Source organism: Scyliorhinus torazame, chromosome 10, assembly GCF_047496885.1.
Source record: "Scyliorhinus torazame isolate Kashiwa2021f chromosome 10, sScyTor2.1, whole genome shotgun sequence".
NCBI lineage: Eukaryota > Metazoa > Chordata > Chondrichthyes > Carcharhiniformes > Scyliorhinidae > Scyliorhinus > Scyliorhinus torazame.
This window is the reverse complement of record NC_092716.1, coordinates 242482796-242505415: the sequence shown is the minus strand read 5'-3', so window position 1 is coordinate 242505415 and position 22620 is coordinate 242482796. Positions and strand designations below refer to the sequence as shown.

Genomic DNA, 22620 nt, shown 5'->3' with positions numbered 1-22620 from the left:
GGGGTACCTGCAGATATAGCATATTTGGAGTTCCAAAAGTCTTTCAAGGTGCCGCATAATTAGAGCTCAGGGTTTCTGGGATGAGATGTTCGCATGGTGGTTCGCCCACCCTCGCATCCCCCGACGCCCAGATGTTCTCTACCCTCCTTGCCCTGGGATGCCTGCCCCTTACCTGCCCTCCGGCTCCCTTCCAGCCACTGCAGCGCTGCTGCCAACCAATCTGATTGGCTGGCTGCTCTCCAAGGCGGGGGCTCCTCCCGAGTGAGGAACTAACTTCCGCCTTATGCTGATAAAAGTCCGCCAGTGCATAACGTGGCACAGGGGCTGCTGGAGTGGGCGGGGACGTGTTCCCCACGACTCTTTGGATGGCAGGACCGAAATCCACCATCAGAGGGATTTTAACAAACTGGTAAATAACCGATGAGAGGAAACTTCCATTCTTACCATTACAGCATGTGGCAGATAGCCATTGGTTTGCATCTGAAGACCAACTGTATTTAAAGCCGCTTTCACATAGGTCTCTGGACTTGGTTTGGCCAGCGTTGGCTTTCGGATCTTAGACATTTTCGTAGCCACAAAGAATGGCAGCACACTCTGCAAGAGCAAGCACAAATAATACAACACAGTGACATTACTACTGAGAAACAAATCAGCTGTTGTGCAAACAACACAACTGTCTCACACGTTTGTCCTTTGTTGCTATTTTACGACTTGATTTTAAATAGTGCACCATCCCAAATCCAAAAGGTAACAACTTTTTATGACCTCACAACTGCAGCAAGTTTTTTCAAATTCCGATGAAGCCAGGACAGGAAAGATATTTGCAATTTGATATTTCAGACTGTGCATCAAATCAGAATGTGGGCGGCACGGTGGCACAGTGGTTAGCGCCCGGGTCCCAGGTTCGATTCCTGGCTTGGATCACCGTCTGTGCGGAGTCTGCACGTTCTCCCCGTGTCTGCGTGGGTTTCCTCCGGGTGCTCCGGTTTCCTCCCACAAGTCCCGAAAGACGTGCTGTTAGGTGAATTGGACATTCTGAATTCTCCCTCTGTGTACAGGCGCCGGAATGTGGCAACTAGGGGCTTTTCACAGTAACTTAAATATAATAATAGCTTATTGTCACAAGTAGGCTTCAATGAAGTTACCGTGAAAAGCCCCTAGTCGCCACATTCCGGCGCCTGTTCAGGGAGGCCAGTAGGGGAATTTAACCCACGCTACTGGTCTTGTTCTGCATTACAAGCCAGCTGTTTAGCCCACTGTGCTAAACCACATCCGACTGTAAGCCTACTTGTGACAATAAAGATTATTATTATTATATTATAAATTGGCTCAAATCAAATATATGCTGCAGTTTGAGGCACATCAATTTGAGGACTGGTCTGCTTCAAAACCATTCAGTTTAAGCACTACTAATTTAACATAAAAGACTGCATGGAAAAAGTCGTCAGGAAAGGGAGATTTAAATATTGACCACTAGATGGCACAAACAGCACAAGGCGAGTATCCAGACTGAAAACAGTCTGGCCCTTCATAAATTATGAACAAACAAGCTGATATTTTAATAATAAAAACAGAAACAAAATGTGGGATAAACTCAGCAGGTCTGGCAGCATCATCGGTGAGAGGAACAGAGTTGACGTTTCGAGTTTGTGGGTCTCTTCTTCAGAGCTGACAAGAGGGAGCAATGGGATGGATTTTATACTGCTAGAGAGAGGGTGATAGGTGTGAGCTAGGAGAGACTGAACAAAGATGTTCAGGGACAATGGCTCTACGTAGGTTGGACCATAGGCTGCCTGGTGCATGATCATAAAAGGGTAGAATGCAGGTGCGGCAAGTATTTAGGAAAGCTAATGGAATGTTATGTATTGTGAGGGGAATTGAATACAAAAGTAGGGAGGTTCTATTTCAGTTGCACAGGACACTAGTGAGACCACATTTGGAGTAGAGTGTACAGTATTGGTTACCCTATTGAATGAAATATGTAAATGTGTTAGAGGCAGTTCAGAGAAGGTTTACCAGACTAACAGGGCAGCAAGGTAGCACAGGGGTTAGCACTGTTGCTTCACAACACCAGGGTCCCAGTTTTGATTCCCCGCTGGGTCACTGTCTGTGCAGAGTCTGCACGTTCTCCCAGTGTCTGCGTGGGTTTCCTCCGGGTACTCCGGTTTCCTCCCACAAGTTTCGAAAGACGTGCTGTTAGGTAATTTGGACATTCTGGAGTTTAGGAGAGTAAGAGTAAGGCAACTTGATTGATCCCGATGGTATTGACCAGGTAGACGTGGAGAGGATGTTTCCTTTTGTGGGAGAATCTAGAACCAAAACTAGGGGTCACTGTTTAAAAAATTCAAATTGGAAGGGAGGTGAAAAGTTCTCTCTCAGAGGGTCGTGTCTCTTTGGAACTCTCTTCCCGGAAAGGTTGTGGAAGCAGAATCTGTGAATATTTTTATGGCCGAGGTGGAGAGATTCTTGGGAAGTAAGGGGGCTGACAGGTTATCAGTGGTAGGTGGGATGCAGGTTTAAGGTTACAATCAGATCAGCCACGATCTTATTGAATGGCAGAGCAGGCTGGATGGGCTGAACGGCCTACTTCTGCTCTCTGTTCATGTTTGTACGGCCACATCGGGCTGTCAGGTCCCTTTACTTGAATGACATTAGTGAACCAGTCGGGCTTTTATGATAATCTAGCAAGTTCCTTGGTTATTGTTACAGTTCCATAATGCAAATTGTCAGATTACAATCAGGTGAAGATTAATAATCGTATTTTAACTTGCACCTGCTCAGATATGCAAAAGTCAAAAGACACTCTTCATAAAACCACATCTTCTGCAAATCCAAATTTTGCAGATTGCCATGGTGGGTTCCGAAATCATGACATCTCGAATAGAATCCCTACAGTGCAGCAGGAGGCCATTCGGCCCATCGAGTCTGCACCCACCTTCTGAAAGAGCACCCCACCTGAGCCCAATCGCCCGCAACCCCACCCAACGCTCGGACACCTAGGGGCAAGTTAGCATGGCCAATCCACCTACCCTGCACATTTGTGGGCTGTGGAAGGAAACCAGAGCAGCCGGACGCAACCCACGCAGACATGGGGAGGGGGAAGAATTGAACCAGTGTCCCTGGCTGCTGTGAGGCAGCAGTGCTAACCACTGTTTGCTGGTCCACTGTCGCCATTATTCCTTGAGATTTCAAATTAATCAGCATATACAATGAGAGGATGTCTGAGATGGTGTGGACAGGGGAGAAGAGAACAAAAGGGGTGGATTGTCAGTTTCTAGAGCAGACAGACACTGTTTATGCTGACTAACTGTTGCTTTGAGTGCATAAAGGTGGTTGGACAAAACCTGCCAGATAAACTTTACATTATGGACACTGGTCCAGATATAGTTTAATGAAGAGTTAACGAATGCTGCATCGTGTCTTTTGATACCTTTGCGTATCTGAGCAGGTGCAAGTTAATATACTGTGATTAATCCTCACTTTTAATATGCCTGATTTGTTATTTGTCATCTAAATCTCACTACCTCACTAATTTGTGTGCTAATTTTTGCACCATCTCAATTGGGTAGAGAATAGACAAGAGCGATGTCAATTCCAAAAAGTACTACTGTAATAAGAATTTTTAAAATGGCATTTTAATTGTCCAAATACCATAGTTTATTAAAGAAATATTTTGTGCTCAATGTAGGAACAGAAGTACTAAGGAACAGAATGATTTCTATTTTGGGTATCCAGTGTCAGCATCAAGCACGAAGGTCAAGTAGCACAGTAAGGTCTTGAATAAATTCTCTATAATCTGCCACCACAATGATGTGGCTCAGCGACAACTTCTAAAGCATTCCAAAATGCACCACTGGGATATTTTTCCATTTCTCATACATACCGCCTATCCCGCCTCTCCAAATGAGGTTAAATACTAGTTGACTTTTAAACTTGGGAAACTATTTGTTAGCCGATTAAAACACGTGACTGGGTTTTAAACAGTCAGTCTGTTACAGGTAACAGTGGAATAACCCCATTACTAACTGGATGACTGGCAGGAGTCAAGTAAGTCCCAGATAATGTCGACGATGTTTTACCAGTTGGTTAACTTTGACTAATTTCAAGGAATTTTATTCCTTTCTGCGCTGCCAACAGTAAAATACTGTAAACAACCATAAGAATGCATATTAATGACACGGAGGAAGGAAGCAAATGCAATGTAGCCAAATTTGCAGGCGACCGAAAGATTGGTGGAAAGGCAAGTTGCAAGAGGGATACAGACAGTTTGCAAAGAGATATTGATAGGTTAAGTAAATGGGCTAAAAAGCTGGCAAATGGAGTACAATGTGGGAAAAGGTGAAGCTGTTCACTTTGGAAAGAAGAACAAAACAAAAGAGTATTCTTTCAATGGAGAAAAACTGCAGAAAGCTGCGACACAAAGGAACTTGGTGGGGGGGTACTTGTGCACGGAATACAGATAGCTAGTACACAGATGCAGCAGGTAATCAGGAAAGCTAATGGAATGTTGGCCCTTATTTCGATTGAGTTGGAGTATAAGAGTCGGGAAGCTTGCTGCAACTGTACAAGATACTGGTGAGGCCACATCTGGAGCACTGAGAGCAGTTTTGGTCCCCTTATTGAAGGAAAGATATTATTTTATTGGAAACAGTTCAGAGAAGGTTCACTAGGATGATCCCCGGTATGGAGGGATTGTCTTATGAGCAAAGGTTATACAGGTTGTGACTCTGCTCATTGGAATGTAGAATGAGAGGTGATCTCATTGAAACATACAGGATTCTTAAGGGGCTTGACAGGGTAAATTCCCCTCATGCGACAGTCTCGGACCAGAGGGCATAGTCTCAGAATAAAGGGATGCTATTTTAAGAGGAATTTCTTCTGACGGTTGAGTGTCTTTGGACTCTTTGCCACAGAGAACTGTGGGGGCAGAGTCGCTGTGTATATATTTAAGGCTGAGATAGATAGGGAAGGATATCAAGGATTACGGGGAAAGGGCAGGAAAGTGGACATGAGGAATGTCGGATCATCCAAGATACTACTGAATGGCGGAGCAGGCTCGAGGGGCCGAACAGCCTATTCCTGTTCCTATTCCTTACGGTCTTATTAAGATTGTGAAAGGCAATTTAAAATCGATATGCAACAAGTGCGTTACTTCATTGTGTGGCTTCAGCAATAGTAGACGGGTTTTCTAAAATACTTGGATGTTGCCTGCAAGATTTCTTATGCAGCTATGAATTGGATGGTGTGTGCTATACTGTCGCAAGAACGATTCATCACCCAGACTTCTGCACTTTCAATGAAGCACTTGATTTGCAAGTTTTGCCACAAAAGCAGATTGAGATTGAGCATAATTTCATTATTTAATCAGGGGAAGTGCTGAAGTATTCAGGAAAATTTACTTAACCGTAAGCACACCGATGCTTGTGAAAGAAAATAACGCACTTGCAATTTACAATGCCTTTTCTAATTTTTGTTTTTTTTAAATGATCAGCAGTCTCTTTTCCTCACCAACATTCAACGTTATCCTTCTGCTTTCACCCTCCAGCTTGCGTCACACTGCTAGCTATGCGAATATGATTTACTGTAGTTACCATGACAGCAGCAGTTCCCATAGCAACCATACAGCAACAAGGATACTTCTCCAAGCTCTACTTACCTGGACAATGATTCCCTTGCTCTGGTACTCAACATGCAGTGCTTGCGAAAATAAATCCACAAAAGCCTGTAGGAAACAAAACAGAAATTAAGTTTGGAGAGTGAATAGAGAGGTTATACCATAAGCATTCTATAGGGCGAATTTTTGGTGGTTGTAATCCTGATGCGGCAGGGGGTCTTGAGGCACACTAGTCGGTGGTATCAGTGCTCTTGGCCCAGAAGTTCCAGGATTGAGTCCCGCCCCAAGACAAGATGGCCAGGGAAGTGCATTTATAATGTGGCCAAACAGGTTGAGTATCAACCTGCAAATCGCATCAACGCACGCCAATGGCAGGGGATAAGGGCAGGAGAGATTGCTGGTCAGCCATGTGATGGAAAGACATTGGAGCCTCTGCCATCACTATCCATACCTCCAGACTATAACACGCATGTAAAAGTAGAGGCTGACACAGCAACTCGGATTCAGAGCCAACTATAACGCCAATACCAATGCTGATGCAGAACCTCGCCCACCAGGAGCTCAAATTCAGGCAGAGAGCCGGTGGGTCCTGCATGGCTTTATGTCCTGGATGGAATTAAGTGCGGGGCTCATGAATCCGTGCACCTAAATTGGCAGAATGTGATCCTGATGTGAAATGCCCGGTGTCAGGACACTGAATTCACAAAATCTACCTTTGGGCTTCAAAATAATAGCCAAGTCTTACTGTTCATGCCCAAGGCAAATTAAAACTTGTAATTTCATGGTGTTTACTACCGGATTTTAATTGGCCTTAGTTTGAACCAGGGCTCAGCAAACGTAGATGTATTTTTCGTGACAGGAGTAGGGGAGGAACAGTAGTTGCCCAATGCATGGAGGGTTTGCTTTACACACAACAGGCAGTGTAAGTAGTTATGAAAGTAAGTTTAATAAAGCAGGTAATTTTGAGGACAAGCACTAGAAAGGAAATAATCACAAACTCCAGTCAATTTTACAAGTTGGTTTAATTCACTTAACTGGGTTAAAATCCCAGATTATAGCACAGAAATCTATAGTGACCCTTCAGTGAGGGAATGCTGTGCTGTTGCCTCAGGTTGACCGAAGGTCCAATCTTCTCTCTCAGGCGGGTGGAAAAGATTCCCATTGCACTATTTCAAAGAAACGTAGTGGAATTATCTCTGGTGTCCTGGTACTGGAGGTTATGGCAATGCAAGTGAATATTTAAATATTTAATGTTACAAGCGTTTCTGACTCAACCACCCTCTTTTAGGCAGTGTTCCAGACTCCCCCCATCCTCCACAACTCCCCTCTTAGCCTGGCACCTGTTACCTTGAATCTATGTCCCCTGGTTATTGACCCCCTTCTCAACCACCCTCACTGCATGGAATAAGCTCCTCCCTATCCACTCAATTTATGCCCCTCACAAACTTATGGAACTATCAGATCCCCTCTCAACCTTCCCTGCTCCAAGGAAAACAGCCTCCGCCTTTCCCAATCCTTCCTCATACTCAGACCCTTCAGCCCAGGCAGAATCCTGGTAAATGTCATCTCCAGTGCAATCACATCCTTCCTACAATGTGGTGACCAGAAGTGCGTGCAGTACTCCACCTGTGGCACAACTCACATTTTATATAGTTTTTGCATGACCTCCCGACTCTTGTATTCTGTGCCTCGATTAATAGAGGCAAGTATCCCATATGCCTTCTTAACCACCTTATCCACCGACCCAGTCACCTTCAGGGATCTGTGGATATGCACTCCAAGACCCCTCTGACTTTCAGTACTTTCCAGGGTCCTATCAGTCAATGTGTAATCCTTTGCCTTGTTAGCCCTCCCCAAGTGCATTACCTCACACTTTTCCGGGTTGAATTCCATTTGCCACAGCTCTGCCCACCTGACCAATCCATTGATATCCTCCTGCAGTCTGCGGCTGTTCTCCTCACTATTTACCGTCCTACCGATTTTCATGTCACCCATGAACTTCTTGGATCATACCCCCTTTAAGTCCAAATCATTCATATACAGCACAAACAGCAAGGGCTCCAGCACCGAGCCATGTGGAACCCCACTGGAAGTAGACTTCCAGTTATAGAAACATTCCTCTACCGTCACCCTCTGCTTCCTACCTTTCAACCAATTTTGGATCCAATGTGCCACTTGTGCCACGGCGGGATCCTGATTTTGCCAACGGGAGTGGGCTGGTTAGATGGCAAACTGATTGGCGCCTGGCGTGGTTCCCGATTTTCGTCTCTCCTGTGATCTAACATCCGCGTCGTGTTCTCGCTTAAGCGAGATGCGCCCGTAAAATCGCACCATCGGTTTGTATTTCAGATCTCCAGTATTCACGGTATTTTGCTTTTATTACAAATTACAGAATTGGTTTTGACAGGATTAAGCCAAACACTAATTTCCTTAAAGCTGGTTCCCTTGCTGATTATGTTAGGGGATGTCTGTTATGAAATAAAAGTTGATTGATTCTGCATTCAAGACAGCACTCCAAATCCAACAAGTCAGAGGCAGAAGAATTAAAAAAACAAAAGAAAACAATTGAAAATCATCTATCGCTGATATTCCTTTTGTAATTGAACATATTATTAATTACATTGTTCAGGTTTAATGGCCACATTGTTAAACAGGTGATGGGTATTGAAACATCTCTTAATGGGGATAGCTGGGGCACTGGTGTGTGAAGTAGTGTTGACTGCGAACTGAGTCTGTGAACACTCACCAACCGGCATGGATCTAGTTAATTAGGAAATGCAGTCATTTTAAAAATAAAATATACCATTGAAGTATCCACGGCATAACACCAAAAGGTATATATGCATAAATTGTCCAAAGCTTATGGCTTATTTTCCCCTTTCCTGCACTGTTAAATCCTTGGGGATTCAGAGTGGCATACTGCCTATGCTTTGAAACATTTTCCAATTAAATATATCTTTTTTTGAAAGCCTCGCGTGCCCATTTCCAAATTCTCTATAACTGAGACTGCCTTATCCCGCCTTTGTAATGTTACCCGTCTCCATCCATCTGAAATACTCACCAATGCTTTTGTTGCCCCCCAACTTGAATATTCCAATGTCCTACTGCCTGGCCACCAGATTCCACCCTCCATAAACTTGAGCTCATTCAAGTCTCTGCCGCTTCCCTCAAGTTCTGTTCACCCACTGCCCCTTTCCTCACTGACATACAGTAGGTCCCAGACTGGCAATGCCTCCAATTTGAAATCCCCATTATTGCGTTCAAATCCTTCTATGGTTTCACCCCTCCTATTTTTGTAACCTCCTACCACGCTACGAGGACTATACATCCCTTTAATTCTGGCCTATTGTGCATCCCAGATTTCCTTTCCCCTTACTCCTGGCAACCATGAAGTCAGCTATCAAGGCTCTGAAATTTCCTCCTTAATATTCTCGGCCGTCTTCCATATGCTCTTGAAAGACCACCTCTCTGACCAAGACCTCAGTTACCTGTCCTAATTTTGCCATGTGGCTCAGTGTCAGATTTCATCCAAAAGCACGAATATAAAGTTCCTTTGAAGGTTGTACTATATTAATTTTTTATAAATATAACTGATTCTGGCATTACAATACTCACTTAATGCATGCTATGAAAATGCAGACCAACCGTTGGTCAATTTGTGCATTTAAGACAAAACTAAGTTTTCTCAAGTTCTGAAGAAATCATATTGGACTCAAAACCCTGTTTCTCTCTCCAGAGGTGCAACCCAACCTTAGTTTTTCCAGCATTTTCTGTTTTCTTCAAATTGTCTCAAATTGAAAGGGTTTTACCGGGAGCAATAGAAAAGGATTCTGAGAATTATAACGCAGGAGAGCAATTAAAAATTCACAATTGCCCCATTGACCATCTTTGCATAATCGTTCTCTCTATACCCCTCGGAATGAATGTTTGGGTGTGTGATGTGCAACTGCATGTGCTGATAACATGAGACAGGTTTGATTGCTGATCTTCATTGAGTTAGCCGATCTCAAATGGGTGGGAATGGGACAAACGGCTTCAGCATCCTTGGACTGAAGAAGGGAGATAAAAACAGCTGGCGCTCACTGTCCCGATTCAAAGTTTAATGATGTGAGGATGACATTGCTGCTAAATACGACACTTTACTCCAGAAATGCTAAAGATTGCTTAGTTCAGTATTTAAAGTTAGAGAAAGCCTATATATCCTTTATTTGGGGGCGTAGGCATAGGTCGGTGCTCTTTCAGAGGGTCGGTTAGACTCGATGAGCCAAATGGCCTCCTTCTGCCCTATAGGGATTCTATGATTCTACTTGGTTCTTCAAGTAGAATCATAGAGGGGGAGATCACTTTTGGCCTAACCTTTTCTCTTTCTCAAGGCTATGGAATTTTGCATTTGCCTCTAATTTTAAAAATTCCCTTTTCTTGAAATACTGCTCATCTTAAAGCTTCAACTGAAGAACCAAGTAGAATCACAGAATCCCTATAGGGCAGCAGGAAGCCATTCAGCCCATCGAGTCTACACCGACCCTCTGAAAGAGCACCCTACCTATGCCAAAGCCCCCACCCCATCCCCATAAACCAGTAATCCCACCTAACCTTTTTCCAGTTGCTGCCTAGGGCTGATTTTAATCTGCTTGAGGGAATATTTTACTACATACATTACAATCTGGAAAAATAGTTGACCTCATACGTTGGGATCAGTCAATGAAACAGGCATTCCCACTGCATGGAATAACAGCTTCTAAAGCGCTGAAATGGTTAGCAAGGCAGAAATGACTCATGATGCAATAAATGAAAGACAATCACTGCAAAGTAAATTTAGAGGAAGCAACGGGCGATAATATTTTGGATATAGGGAAATGCCAATGTAGCACTCTGTCACATACAAACATAGAGAAATGACAGAGGAAAGATCAATCTGCCTCACACAGTCGTGATTGCAAGGAGCACCAGGACTGGATATCCCTCCTACACACCAGCAGACATGTAATGTTCTCAGAGGCATAATCCTACAAAGTCCTGGCAACTCCAGCAAAATAAAGAGTTTCATACATATGAGACACCTGCGTCTGAATTACTCATGCTAAAAAAGATAATGCAATATGAATTACATGTTGGGAATACAAATTCAGTGAAGTGGTAAAGTTGTCTGAAGCAGGAGAGACAAACATCATCACGAAATTTTACTCACCAGACAAGGAAATGTTCAATTTTAACTTGTTTATGCGTAAATAACTTATTCCTAAAAAAAAAATTTTCCCCCCCAATTAAAGGGCAATTTAGCGTGGCCAATCCACCCACACTGCACATCTTTGGGTTGTGGCGGTGAGACCCACGCAGACACGGGGCGAATGCGCAAACTCCACATGGACAGTGACCCAGGGCCGGGATCGAACCCAGATCCTCGGCGCCGTGAGGCAGCTGTGGTAACCACTGCGCCGCCCTTTGCAGAAATAACTAATAACGATATCCTAATCATTCCCCTTTCCTGACCGGTAAGTAGAAATAAATGATATTGCTGAAAAGACAGACTGATTGCCGACGCCTCAGCCAATCAGAGTCGATTTGCTAACCAATCAGCACTCTTCTGTAGGGTAAATTATTGTGATCATTTGAAATTTGGCATCCTTGCATTTGTCCTGATGAGTGCAAGATGAAAAACTTTGGCAAGACCCGAGCAACTGTAACTAGAAGTTGTTGAAAATTAACACTTCTGGCAAGCTAGTAATTTTTTTTCATTCTCCCAAGAGTTTACCAAACAGGTGGTCACATGTCAATCTAGTTTCCCCGCTAACACTAGCTTTAACCAGCTATTATACCATCTCATGTTCAGCTGTCTTATCGCATCCTTGACGACGAAACCATACCGGGTGAACAGGCAATGACTGTTTAGTAATTCTATTCTGAAGGAGCTATGAGAAAAACACATGATTGTGTGCGCCAAGGATGGCTCCTTTGACTATCTGCCACGAGGCAGACTTCCCAGCCAGGAACTTTCTGTTTGGGATATCATGATACATCTCAATTCTTTATTGTTTGTATTCATAGCTGAACAAATATTATTGGGTTTGCACTTAATTCATAATATCGTATTTGACAATTTAACAGTTATAACTCAGACAAGCCATCAAAAATACCAAACTATATCTGCTTTTTAGGCTGCAAAGTGTAGCACTGAGACTTAAAAGTGGAGGCAAGCCAAAATTCTCAAATTATAGTGTTATTTGGCAGAGCTTCAGCAAATGTATCTTGGTTCAAATAAAGTGAACTTGACTTATCATGAGCAAATATAAATCTGATCGAGCTAAAAAGCCTGTTCTTCTCCCAACATTGAGATGTAGTGACTGGGCCTCTGCCAACAAAATCATGTCACCGGTCATGTTACAGGGGTATGGCAGAATGTATAATTTTTCTAGACTCCCATCAACATTTGCATCTGTAAATACCATAAAGGCAAAGTGCACCAGTTGGCAGTGGGAAAACAATTTTTCATCAGGCCCAATTTTTGGTACCAGGTGAAAACATTCTACTCCCAATCGTCCCGATGCACTTTACCTCCAACTACTTTGCTGTAATATGTTTGACGCTTTAACCCCACTGCAAGACTATGAATACTTCCACCTCATCAACCAGATGTACTTGGTCACTTTTGCAATTCATGCCAAATTATATAAGAATTGGCAAGTCATGTTGCAGCTGTATAGAACCTGAGTTAGGCCACACTTGGAGTATGGTGTTCAATTCTGGTCGCCACACTACCAGAAGAATGTGGAGGCTTTAGAGAGGGTGCAGAAGAGATTTACCAGGATGTTACCTGGTAAGGAGGGCATTAGCTATGAGGAGCGGTTGAATAAACTCGGTTTGTTCTCACTGGAACGAAGGAGGTTGAGGAGCGACCTGATAGAGGTCTACAAAATTATGAGGGGCATAGACAGAGTGGATAGTCAAAGGCTTTTCCCCGGGGTAGATGGGTCAATTACTAGGGGGCATAGGTTTAAAGTGCGAGGGGCAAGGTTTAGAGTAGATGTACGAAGCAAGCTTTTTACACAGAGGGTAGTGGGTGCCTGGAATTCGCTGCCGGAGGAGGTGATGGAAGCAGGGACGATAGTGACATTTAAGGGGCATCTTGACAAATACATGAATAGGATGGGAATAGAGGGATACGAACCCAGGAAGTGTAGAAGATTGTAGTTTAGTCGGGCAGCATGGTCGGCGCGGGCTTGGAGGGCCGAAAGGCCTGTTCCTTTTCTTTGTTCTTTGTTCTATAACTGATCTAGGCGGCATGGTGGCACACTGATTAGCACTGCTGCTTCACAGCGCCAGGGACCCGGGTTCAATTCCGACCTCGGGTGACTGTCAGTGTGGAGTGTGCACGTTCTCCCCGTGTCTGTGTGGGTTTCCTCCGGGTGCTCCGGTTTCCTCCCACAGTCCAAAGATGTGCAGGTTAGGTATATTGGTCATGCTAAATTGCCCTTGGGATGGGGTTGCAGGAATAGGGCAGGGGATTGGGCCTAGGCAGGGGGCCTTTCCACGGGACAGTGCAGACTCGATGGGCCAAATAGTCTCCTTCCGAACTGCATAAATTAATTGCTTAATACAACATCACCAAAATGGGGGCACCAATTTGAATAATATAATTTAACGTCATGTAACAATGGTTTTGGACATTCTATGTATACGTTTGCATCCTTCTGTATTTCAAATTCCGAAATTCAAATTCCGATCCTGCTTACAACCAACCAGCAGGAAACACACAAGGAGCTCTTTAACTAGGTTTGTTGCTGTGATTTAAGAGCAATATCCTGTTCATACTATTTCATCTTATTGGGCAAAGTAAAATTCTAACTATAGGGAGAGAGAGTGTAAAGAAACAAAACATAAAATACCATGAGAAGTTACAAATACAAATTAACGTAGACCAGTCTTTCACATCATGTGTGCTAACTCAAAACACAAGAAAGGAACATTGTAAGAATAAGCTAAGTCTCACCTTGGTGGCAGAGTAGAGAGTCAGTAAGGGTACAGGATACAAAGCACTCGCAGATGACACATTCAGGATGATGCCTTTTGACCTTTTAAAATAAATATGCACACCACTGGAATTAAGGTGCAAGATTATTATACTTAATATCTAAACTATAAATGTATCAGTCTGGATATTGGGAATTAGAGAAAGTCTAACACCTAAGTTGCTAACACTGGAACTCTGAAAGAGTTCCTCTTAAATGATTTATCATTTCATGTGCATATTGTAAATATATAGTTTTACAGCTACCTTCATGTTGATGGCAAAGTTGTTTTCAGTGTGTAGCAAAGTAAAGGTAGCTGCAATATCCTCAGTGCGCTAAAGCCAAGGACCTGTGATTCTCAACAAGCCATCTCACACCACTTTGAAATTGTGACGGGTGAACCTTAACTGCCTACATACGACCTGACTTGAGAGCAAAGCTAATGAAAAAAAGGACACTGCACTGCTAGACAAAATGAGGTGAACATAGAGATAATCCAACTGTCTCTTGCACAAATGGACCACAACTTCGTGGAGTAAAGGTTCATAAAATATTTCTCAGGAGAAATGAATGTAGATTTACACTAGAGGAAATAGATTTATGCTCAAGTAAAAGAAAATCATGATACATGTTCAGAAAATAGTTTCAGGATACTTGTCAATGGCAGCATGGTGACATCTTGTCTAGTGCTGAAACAGCACAAACTGCAGGCATGCTGGTCTGTAGTTTATGATGGTCTGGATAATGGTGAAGATGTATAATTCTGTGCCCATATTTGAGACTTGAAGTGAAATGACTTTAGTAAAATAGTCTGAGTACTCGAGAAGGTTTTGAAGATAGTTGCTCTACGCTTGTTTGATCATCTGTTTAGCACACAGGGCTAAATCGCTGGCTTTGAAAGCAGACCAAGGCAGGTCAGCAGCACGGTTCGATTCCTGTAACAGCCTCCCCAAACAGGCGCCGGAATGTGGCGACGAGGGGCTTTTCACAGTAACTTCATTTGAAGCCTACTTGTGACAATAAGCGATTTTCATTTCATTTCATTCATTCATTTTCATTTCATTTCATTTCTCATCTGAGAGTTTGCGGCCATAACGAAAATGCTATTTTCTAGGTTACAAGTGATAGGAACGTTGCTTTAAAAGGAACACAGGTGCATTTAAAGCTACGTTGACCTTCTATTACAGATTTAAGACTGCGCAGAGAATCCAAAGTGATGAAAAGAAAACAAATGGCAATACAAGAGGCTTAATCGATGATCCTGTGTTGGTGCATATGTCTATTTCCACATCAATCACTCACTCCCCCTCTCAAGGCCAAAAATAAGTCTTAAAAGTTTCATTACAATCTTTAAACTTCTGTAGTATATCTAGTAGCCTTCCTGACCCTGTGAGATACAGGTCCATGTTTTCCCCTTATGCACCATTCACATTGTGAAAGTACTTACAAACTACATGCCATTGTCTTCAGTCAGTCTGCCCGATAGTGAGCATGCTGAAATACTCAGCTTCCTTCCTTCCATATGGGGTTATGCCCGTGTCACAAATGACCAGCCTCTTCACCAGGATCTTAAATGTCACTTCAGAGCCCATGGGATTAACTTTTCTGACCCGAGCTTTTGAATCGGACTTTTAGTATACTTGAATTGGCGTGGAATTATTTCTTGCATGGGACAAGAGCTCATTTTCTACTTATGTTAAATAGTGATGAGCGCCATTTAATGTCTGCGAATCAGATCAAGCCCAAGATGAGGTGCAATGCCTTTTCTTGTCAGCTCGGATGTCGTGTGTCTCTCTTGTGCAGACCATGAATTGCATTCAATTTAAATGTGAATTCGTTTTGGGGGTAAGTAGTGAGATGGATGAAGGGTTTGCTCTGTCCACTGTGACATTGGCTTTGTAACTTTAAGAACATAACTTTTTAAAAACTTACCTCACCTTAATAAACGCAAGACCCTCTAATGTAGCTGTAAGGAAATGGTATATGTTGTGTTGCCCTATTATGTATTTTCCTTTATTCCCTTTTCTTCTCATGTACTTAATGATCTGTTGAGCTGCTCGCAGAAAAATACTTTTCACTGTACCTCGGTACACGTGACAATAAACAAATCCAATCCAATCCAATCCAATAATGCTCCTATGTGTTCCTAAAAAGTATTTATTTTCCACAAACGCCTCAGTTAAGAGTTCTAACAAACACAGGTATGCATGCGGACAGACAAGGTCTTACTCCTGACAAAACATTTGAAGGAGAATCTCAAATGTATTAGGTGCCTATGTTGGTAAACGATCATGAGTTTAAACTGCAGATATCTGTGGATAGAAGATGGCTTTTTCACCGTTCAAGGATCCAAGTAGTTGGAAAGAGAGCAGTACACATTTAACATCACCTTCTGTGACACAGTGGCTTATGGAATGGAATGCACTTGCCGATTTTCGTATACCCAAGGACCAGTTAATACACAGTGCAAAGCACTAGTTTCATTGTTCTGGATAATTTCTAGACTTGGTGAGGCTGGTGCATTACTGACAACAGTTAAACTATTTCTGAAATCTCACACCCCAGGAGTGCGTTATTCCTTTCCTGTCTCTATCCTCAACCAGGTAAGTTCATACTGTAGTTAAAATGTGAATGCTCCAAATAATCTATAAACTTTGCAGAAAACGAAATCCAGTCAACCAATTTGAACTGAGCAAGAGTAGTAGGCATATCATTTAATTTCTAAGGAAACATTACGGTTCTCACCTCAAAATTTGCACTTTGCTAAGATTTTACATTAGATCGATAAAAACACGATTCAGGTTAAGTAGGGTTAAAGTCTCCTTCCTTCCCTTTACAGCTCCTTACAAGGTATTTTATAATAAGTTTTGTACTAAGATTGTAGTTAAAAGTATTGATAATATAAATGGGGGATTGGGTTGATTGAGGAAGTTATTACTCCAGATCATACAAGCAGCAGAATTAAAACAAGGCTAAAATGATACATTTTAATGACTACACATACTTTTTAATTGAGCTACAATGTGGTGTATAGCATTACTGGGTAAATTAACTTAGGTTTTACATCCGTAGAACATATGACATCAAGAGAACTATAAAAGACTGTCTTTATGAACCTTATTTACTAGTAGTGGTAGAGTTGCTATATTATTGGTTTACATCAGCAATGGCTTTCTAAAATAACATGGGAGTCTCCGGCAACAGTTTCCTGGACATTATTGCAGAGCAGTAATTATACTGGCCTCCAACACACAAGTACAGCTTTTGACAGCTGTAACACTGGCTGTTTTGTATGGATTAACAATTTATATTTAAGGCTCCTTTCTGAACTTGTGCTTCCCTGAGAAGAGTGGGCTGGTTTTCCTAGGGTGGGGTGGGCTAGGAAGCCACTAAAAGGGCAAGCGGAAAAGAACATAGTTTAAAAAACTTGATGCAGAATCCCTTGTTCCACAGCGTCTAAGGTTGTGACTGTCTCCCATTTTCCTCAGCCTTCCTATCCTCCTGACACCTTTCGGAAGGCCACTGATAGAGGCAGGCAGCTCAAATTTGAATGCTGACAATACACAAACTATCTCAGAAAGAATGTCAGGCACTAGTAGCTCACCCAAATTATTCAAACGATTCAGATGTTCATTTACAGGTGGGTTTTGAGTCTTCCAGTTGGTGAGTGGGTTCAGCATCAGTTATGGACTTAAAAATGGCCCACAATCAATTTTTACCCTTTTATGTTTGACCCCACCAGGCTGATGAATGCAAGACAGGTTTTGAATTACATTATGGGGAACATAAATATGGGGAGGTCTCAAGCTGTTTCAATTACGCATGTTAAAAGTGCACTCGGACACAATGTAGAACAGTGAAATATTTCAGCCAATTCCACCTATAATAGGTATTTATAATTGAAATTTATGTGCGACCCAATGAGTTTCGTGGCTCTCAGACGTGGAATAAATCTGGAGTTTTGTTTTTGTTGCGGACTCTTTGGAGTTCAGCCATTTATTGCTGCTTATGCAGTTGGCCAAGACTTCATCTTTTTTTAATAAATTTAGAGCACCCATTTATTTTTCCCCCCCCAATTAAGGGGCAATTTAGTTTGGCCAATCCACCTACCCTGCACATCTTTGGGTTGTGGCAGTGAGGCCCACGCAGACACGGGGAGAACGTGCAAACTCCACATGGACAGTGACTCGGGTCGGGGATCGGGTCATAGAATTTACAGTGCAGAAGGAGGCCATTCGGCCCATCGAGTCTGCACCGGCTCTTGGAAAAAGCACCCTACACAACCCCCCCCCCACAAACACTAAGGGCAATTTTGGACACGAAGGACAATTTAGCATGGCCTAACCTGCACATCTTTGGACTGTGGGAGGAAACCGGAGCACCCGGAAGAAACCCACGCACACACGGGGAGAACGTGCAGACTCCGCACAAGCAGTGACCCAAGCCGGGAATCGAACCTGGGACCCTGGAGCTGTGAAGCAATTGTGCAAATCCCAATGCTACCGTGCTGTCGAAGGCTTCATTCTTAAGTGACCGATGTATAAAAATGCATTCACTTATTTCACTGGTGTTTATGGCTGGTGAGGTTATCCCAGGGAAATACTGAAATGGCAGCCTTTAAATGTCAAAATCCATGAAGAAAACTAGGTTGCGCTAGACTGATGACTCAATGTTTTTTTTTGTGTTAAGCTACAGAGAGAAATAGCCGCAATATCAAAAAAGGGAAGACATCTTTGAGCCGATGAGTCATTCTCTGCTATGATACATATATTGTTACTCAATCATTTAAACAGAGAGACAAGGTTCATTAGTCATTCTAAATGAATTCTTGAAGGAAGGATTCTCCCCTATAAATAATAATGAGTTGAGTGACTCACCGGTTCACCATAGCAGGCAACACCATCCTAGTCATCTGGAGGAAAAAAATAAGTGAAATATCAGGAAAATAATTCTGCAAACCTCATCGGAGAATTACGTTCTGCATGAAACTCTTGGATTTTGTTATTCACAACTTAACAAAAGAAATAAAATCAAAATATGACTGGCCTTCACATGAGTCTGCAGCTGAAGTAAAGTATTTTCTTTTAGGATATTCTGTACAACCCTATTTAAAATACTCATTATGTATACAAGCTGCAAATGAATCTTGTATGGGTGTCACAAACAACATTCCACCACTATTTAAGAGTCACAAACAGACTCGTACGGTTGCTTTACAGCAAGTAAACATATAAATGCAAACACAATGCATCAGACGGAGTTGCGATAGCTGAACAGGCTCAACAGGTGCAGGACAGGCCAGGGCCCCTTGTGCAGGCAACTTCCACTGCCGGGACCTCAAAATAAACCCCTTGGGGTGAGGTACAAACAAATGCTGCAGCTTAAAATTGGCCGTCCAATCACCTTCAATTCAGCAAATGAGGAGGGTATCACTTGGCTTCGGGGTTTACACTCGATAAATCAGCAAGCTGCAGGGGGTTCTGGAAAGGCTACCCAAATATGCACATGGATGGACCATGATTTAGATGATCAGAAATGTACTGATATTCCACAGCTATCCTTACTACCTTCTTGCCAAATGATTGATGACAAAGCAATTTATTGTCCACTTCTCCTGCCAACAGGCAACCGACCCATCCTGACAGAACTGCATTTGTTACTATTGTCAACTGTGAAAGTGTGTGTTGTCAGGATTTCTCTCTCATAGTGTATCCTCCCCTTACTATGGAGAGGTGCAGAGTGGAGGTTCAGTTGACAGATTGGGAAAATAAAGTTCTGCATGGAGAGCAGTGGCACAGGGAGCTGAAATAGTGGCATCCCCGGGAACCATGACAATTTATGCCATCAGACCCAAAATCCTTAAACAGTCAATAAGTAGGAATGATAGCCATTCCTTGTTAGCAGTATGTCAGGTCCCAGTATACGGCGAGCTGGCCCAGAGAAAGTACACATTCCGCTGGGTTGTCTGAAATGACATGCCTAAGAACATTAGCTCCTACTTGGCTTGCGTTAGACTGAATCACAACTGGACATTGCATCTGCCACACAGGTGTGCTTCAGGATGATGCTGAGGTGGCCATTAGTCCATGTAAAGATAAAGGTGTAAAGATACTGCAGGCAATGCATTTGACCATTTTGAGCATAGAGGAAATGCCACAGAACACCTCAAAGTGAAAACTGTGGCCTTGATAATAAGCCAGAGAAGCTTCAAGGGGCTATATGGGAGAATGATTTTTTAGGTCCATCACAGCTAAGCAGATCCGTGGGCATTCTGGCAGGTGCATACCCAACTGCTGTCGCATATCTACCTCGGAAATGTCCTGTTTTAATCAATCTGGTTCGGGTTCTAAAGTCTGGTATATTTTCCACAATCTCCACAATTTCTTGAGGACCACAAAATAACCAGAATAGAAAGCAGCTTTCTTAATCAGAGTGAATTCTATGCCCTGGTGCCAATAGTTTGTCTATTTAGGCTGACAATACTACTGTCACGCCTTAGTATATTATGAACTTTCAGTCAATACTTTTAAACCTGGACACACACAGACTGTTAAATGGCTGCTTAGAATTGTGTGAACTTTGGCATTTTGAGCTGCAGACACTTCCAAGTCTCAAGCAAATACCAAATTAACTATGGACATTCGCAGCCATCCAGGGAATTCACACATTTTTTTTTTAAGGATGGATCAACACAAAGGGGCTAGAGAATTTTAGACGATTTGTTCGCCCTGGACTCAAGCAAGCATCGAAACTTAATATGTGCAAGATGATGTGAATAGACCTTATCAATCTTGCAATGTAATATGATGGATTCTTTCACCGCATGTATAATGTATTCATTCAAGATGTCAAACAACAGCACGTGATTGGAATCAACGCACACACCACCCTGTTTGGAAAAAGGACTTTGAAACAGCAAGGAGCTACTTCCAGTCACAGAGTTCCAACAGAAAGTCTCAAACTAGCTGCAAGTCGTTCAAGCAGCCACGGTAATAAGCAGCAATACCTTGAAAGTGGGAGATCCTGAAAGAGGACTCCCCCAACCTGTTCCAACTTCAGCTGAGAACCAATTGCCGAGAAATTCAATTAACAGGAAACGCCCAAAACCGCCAAGAATCCTTTGTTTTACAAGAACATCATTTCAATTTTGTCTATGAAGCTAGCAACCTCAAGACAGAGACTAAGATAATTATATGCTGTAATAGGATCATCCATATATAATCTTTGTGTGTGTGTGTGAGGCGAGTGAGCGGACTGTTGTGTTATCTTAGGGGTGAGTTCTGAAAAGTATTTAATTTGGGATCCACACTGAGGGTAATAAAACACATACCTCTTTGCAAACAAACAAACATTACGGCAGTGAAGGAAAGACATACATTCTGTCTGTGGCACCAACATCATAGAACAATACAGAATAAAGAATCCATTTGGCCCAACATACCTATGCCAGCTCCTTGAAAGAACTACCCAAGCAGGCCCACTCCCCGGCCTGCTCCCATATTCATTTAATGAGACAATGGAATCGGAGAGACGCTTATAAGAGAGAAATCCTCTTTCGGACTGTGTCCGTACTTCTGGTTTCTCAAAAGGGTGCAAATTTTAATAGCAGTCATCTATCAGAGTTCCCAGAGATGGGAGAATATCTGGTGATATATTGATGCTGGGTTCAAGGTCCAATGCTCTTGGGCTTTGGCTGTGCCACCAAAACGCTGCAAAAAGGGCAATAAAAAAAATAAAGAGATGATACTTTTCTAGCTAGCCCAGAAATAGCAGGCACAGAATCATAGAATTTACAGTGCAAAAGGAGGCCATTTGACCCATCGGGTCTGCACTGGCCCTTGGAAAGAACACCCTACCCAAGCCCGTAACTCAGTAACCCCACTTAAACTTTTTTGGACACGAAGGGCAATTTAGCATGGCCAATCCACCTAACCTGCACATCTTTGGACTGCGGGAGGAAACCGGAGCACCCGGAGGAAACCCACGCACACATGGGGAGAACGTGCAGACTCTGAACAGACAGTGACCCAAGCCAGGAATCGAACCCGTGACCCTGGAGTCGTGAAGCAACTGTGCCAACCACTATGCTACCGTACATGCTTTGCAGATTTCTGCAGTTCCGTTAATGTAATTGCAACGGAGATATTCATCTGTATTTTTACATGCAGGATAAGGACTAGGTCCTGAATAGAGGGTTTTATGACATTCAAGAATAAGAAGCTAGGTAGAGTTGGGTCCTCAACTTTTCACAATTTAGATCAACAACTTAGAGGAGGGGGAGAGAAGGCATGGTAGCTACATTTGTAGATAGGTAGGAAAATACGTTGTGCAGAGGACCCAAGGAGATTGCAGATGGATATAGATGGGTTGAGTGAGTGGGCAAAATACTGACAGAGGGAGTATAATGCAGGAAGTTATTCGCTTTGGCAGGAAGAACAAAAAGGCAAAGTATGACATAAAAGGACACAACAACTGCAGAATTCCACGGTGCAGAGGGATCTAGGTGTTCCAGTGCATGAGACACAAAAAGTTAGTATGCAAAAACAACAAGGAATTAAGGCGGCGAATGGAATGCTGTTCTTCATTACAAGAGGAATTGAACATAAAAGTAAGGATGGTATGCTTTGGTTATACAGGGCATTGGTAAGATTACATCTCAAATACTGTTTGTAGCTTTGGTCTCCCTGTTTAAGGAAGGAAGTAAATGCTCAGGAGTAGGCCATTTGACACTTCGAGACTGCTCCACCATTCATTATAATCATGGCTGACTATCGAACTCAACATCCTGTTTTCGTCTACCCCCCATAACCTTTCACCCCAAGTAACCTTTTCTTGAAAACATACAATATTTTGGCCTCGACTAATTTCTGTGGCAATAAATTCCACAGGCTCACCATTCTCTGGGTGAAGAAATTTCTCCTCATCTCAGTCCTAAATGGTCTACCCCGTAGCCTCAGAATGTGATCCCTGGTTATCAACTTCCCCACCATCAGGAACATC

General features: G+C 42.8%; 1 protein-coding gene across 1 annotated transcript in view; it reads right to left on the bottom strand.

Moving 5' to 3' along the window:
* LOC140384685 (very-long-chain 3-oxoacyl-CoA reductase-A-like) overlaps positions 1–22620 on the bottom strand; it is a 228265-nt gene that overhangs the window by 6411 nt on the left and 199234 nt on the right. Inside the window, exons 7-10 of the mRNA XM_072466618.1 lie at positions 18498–18532; positions 13602–13683; positions 5657–5722; positions 445–594 (exon numbers count right to left, since the gene is read on the bottom strand). Coding sequence (XP_072322719.1) covers positions 445–594; positions 5657–5722; positions 13602–13683; positions 18498–18532 — 333 coding nt within the window. The remainder of the gene's footprint in view (positions 1–444; positions 595–5656; positions 5723–13601; positions 13684–18497; positions 18533–22620) is intronic.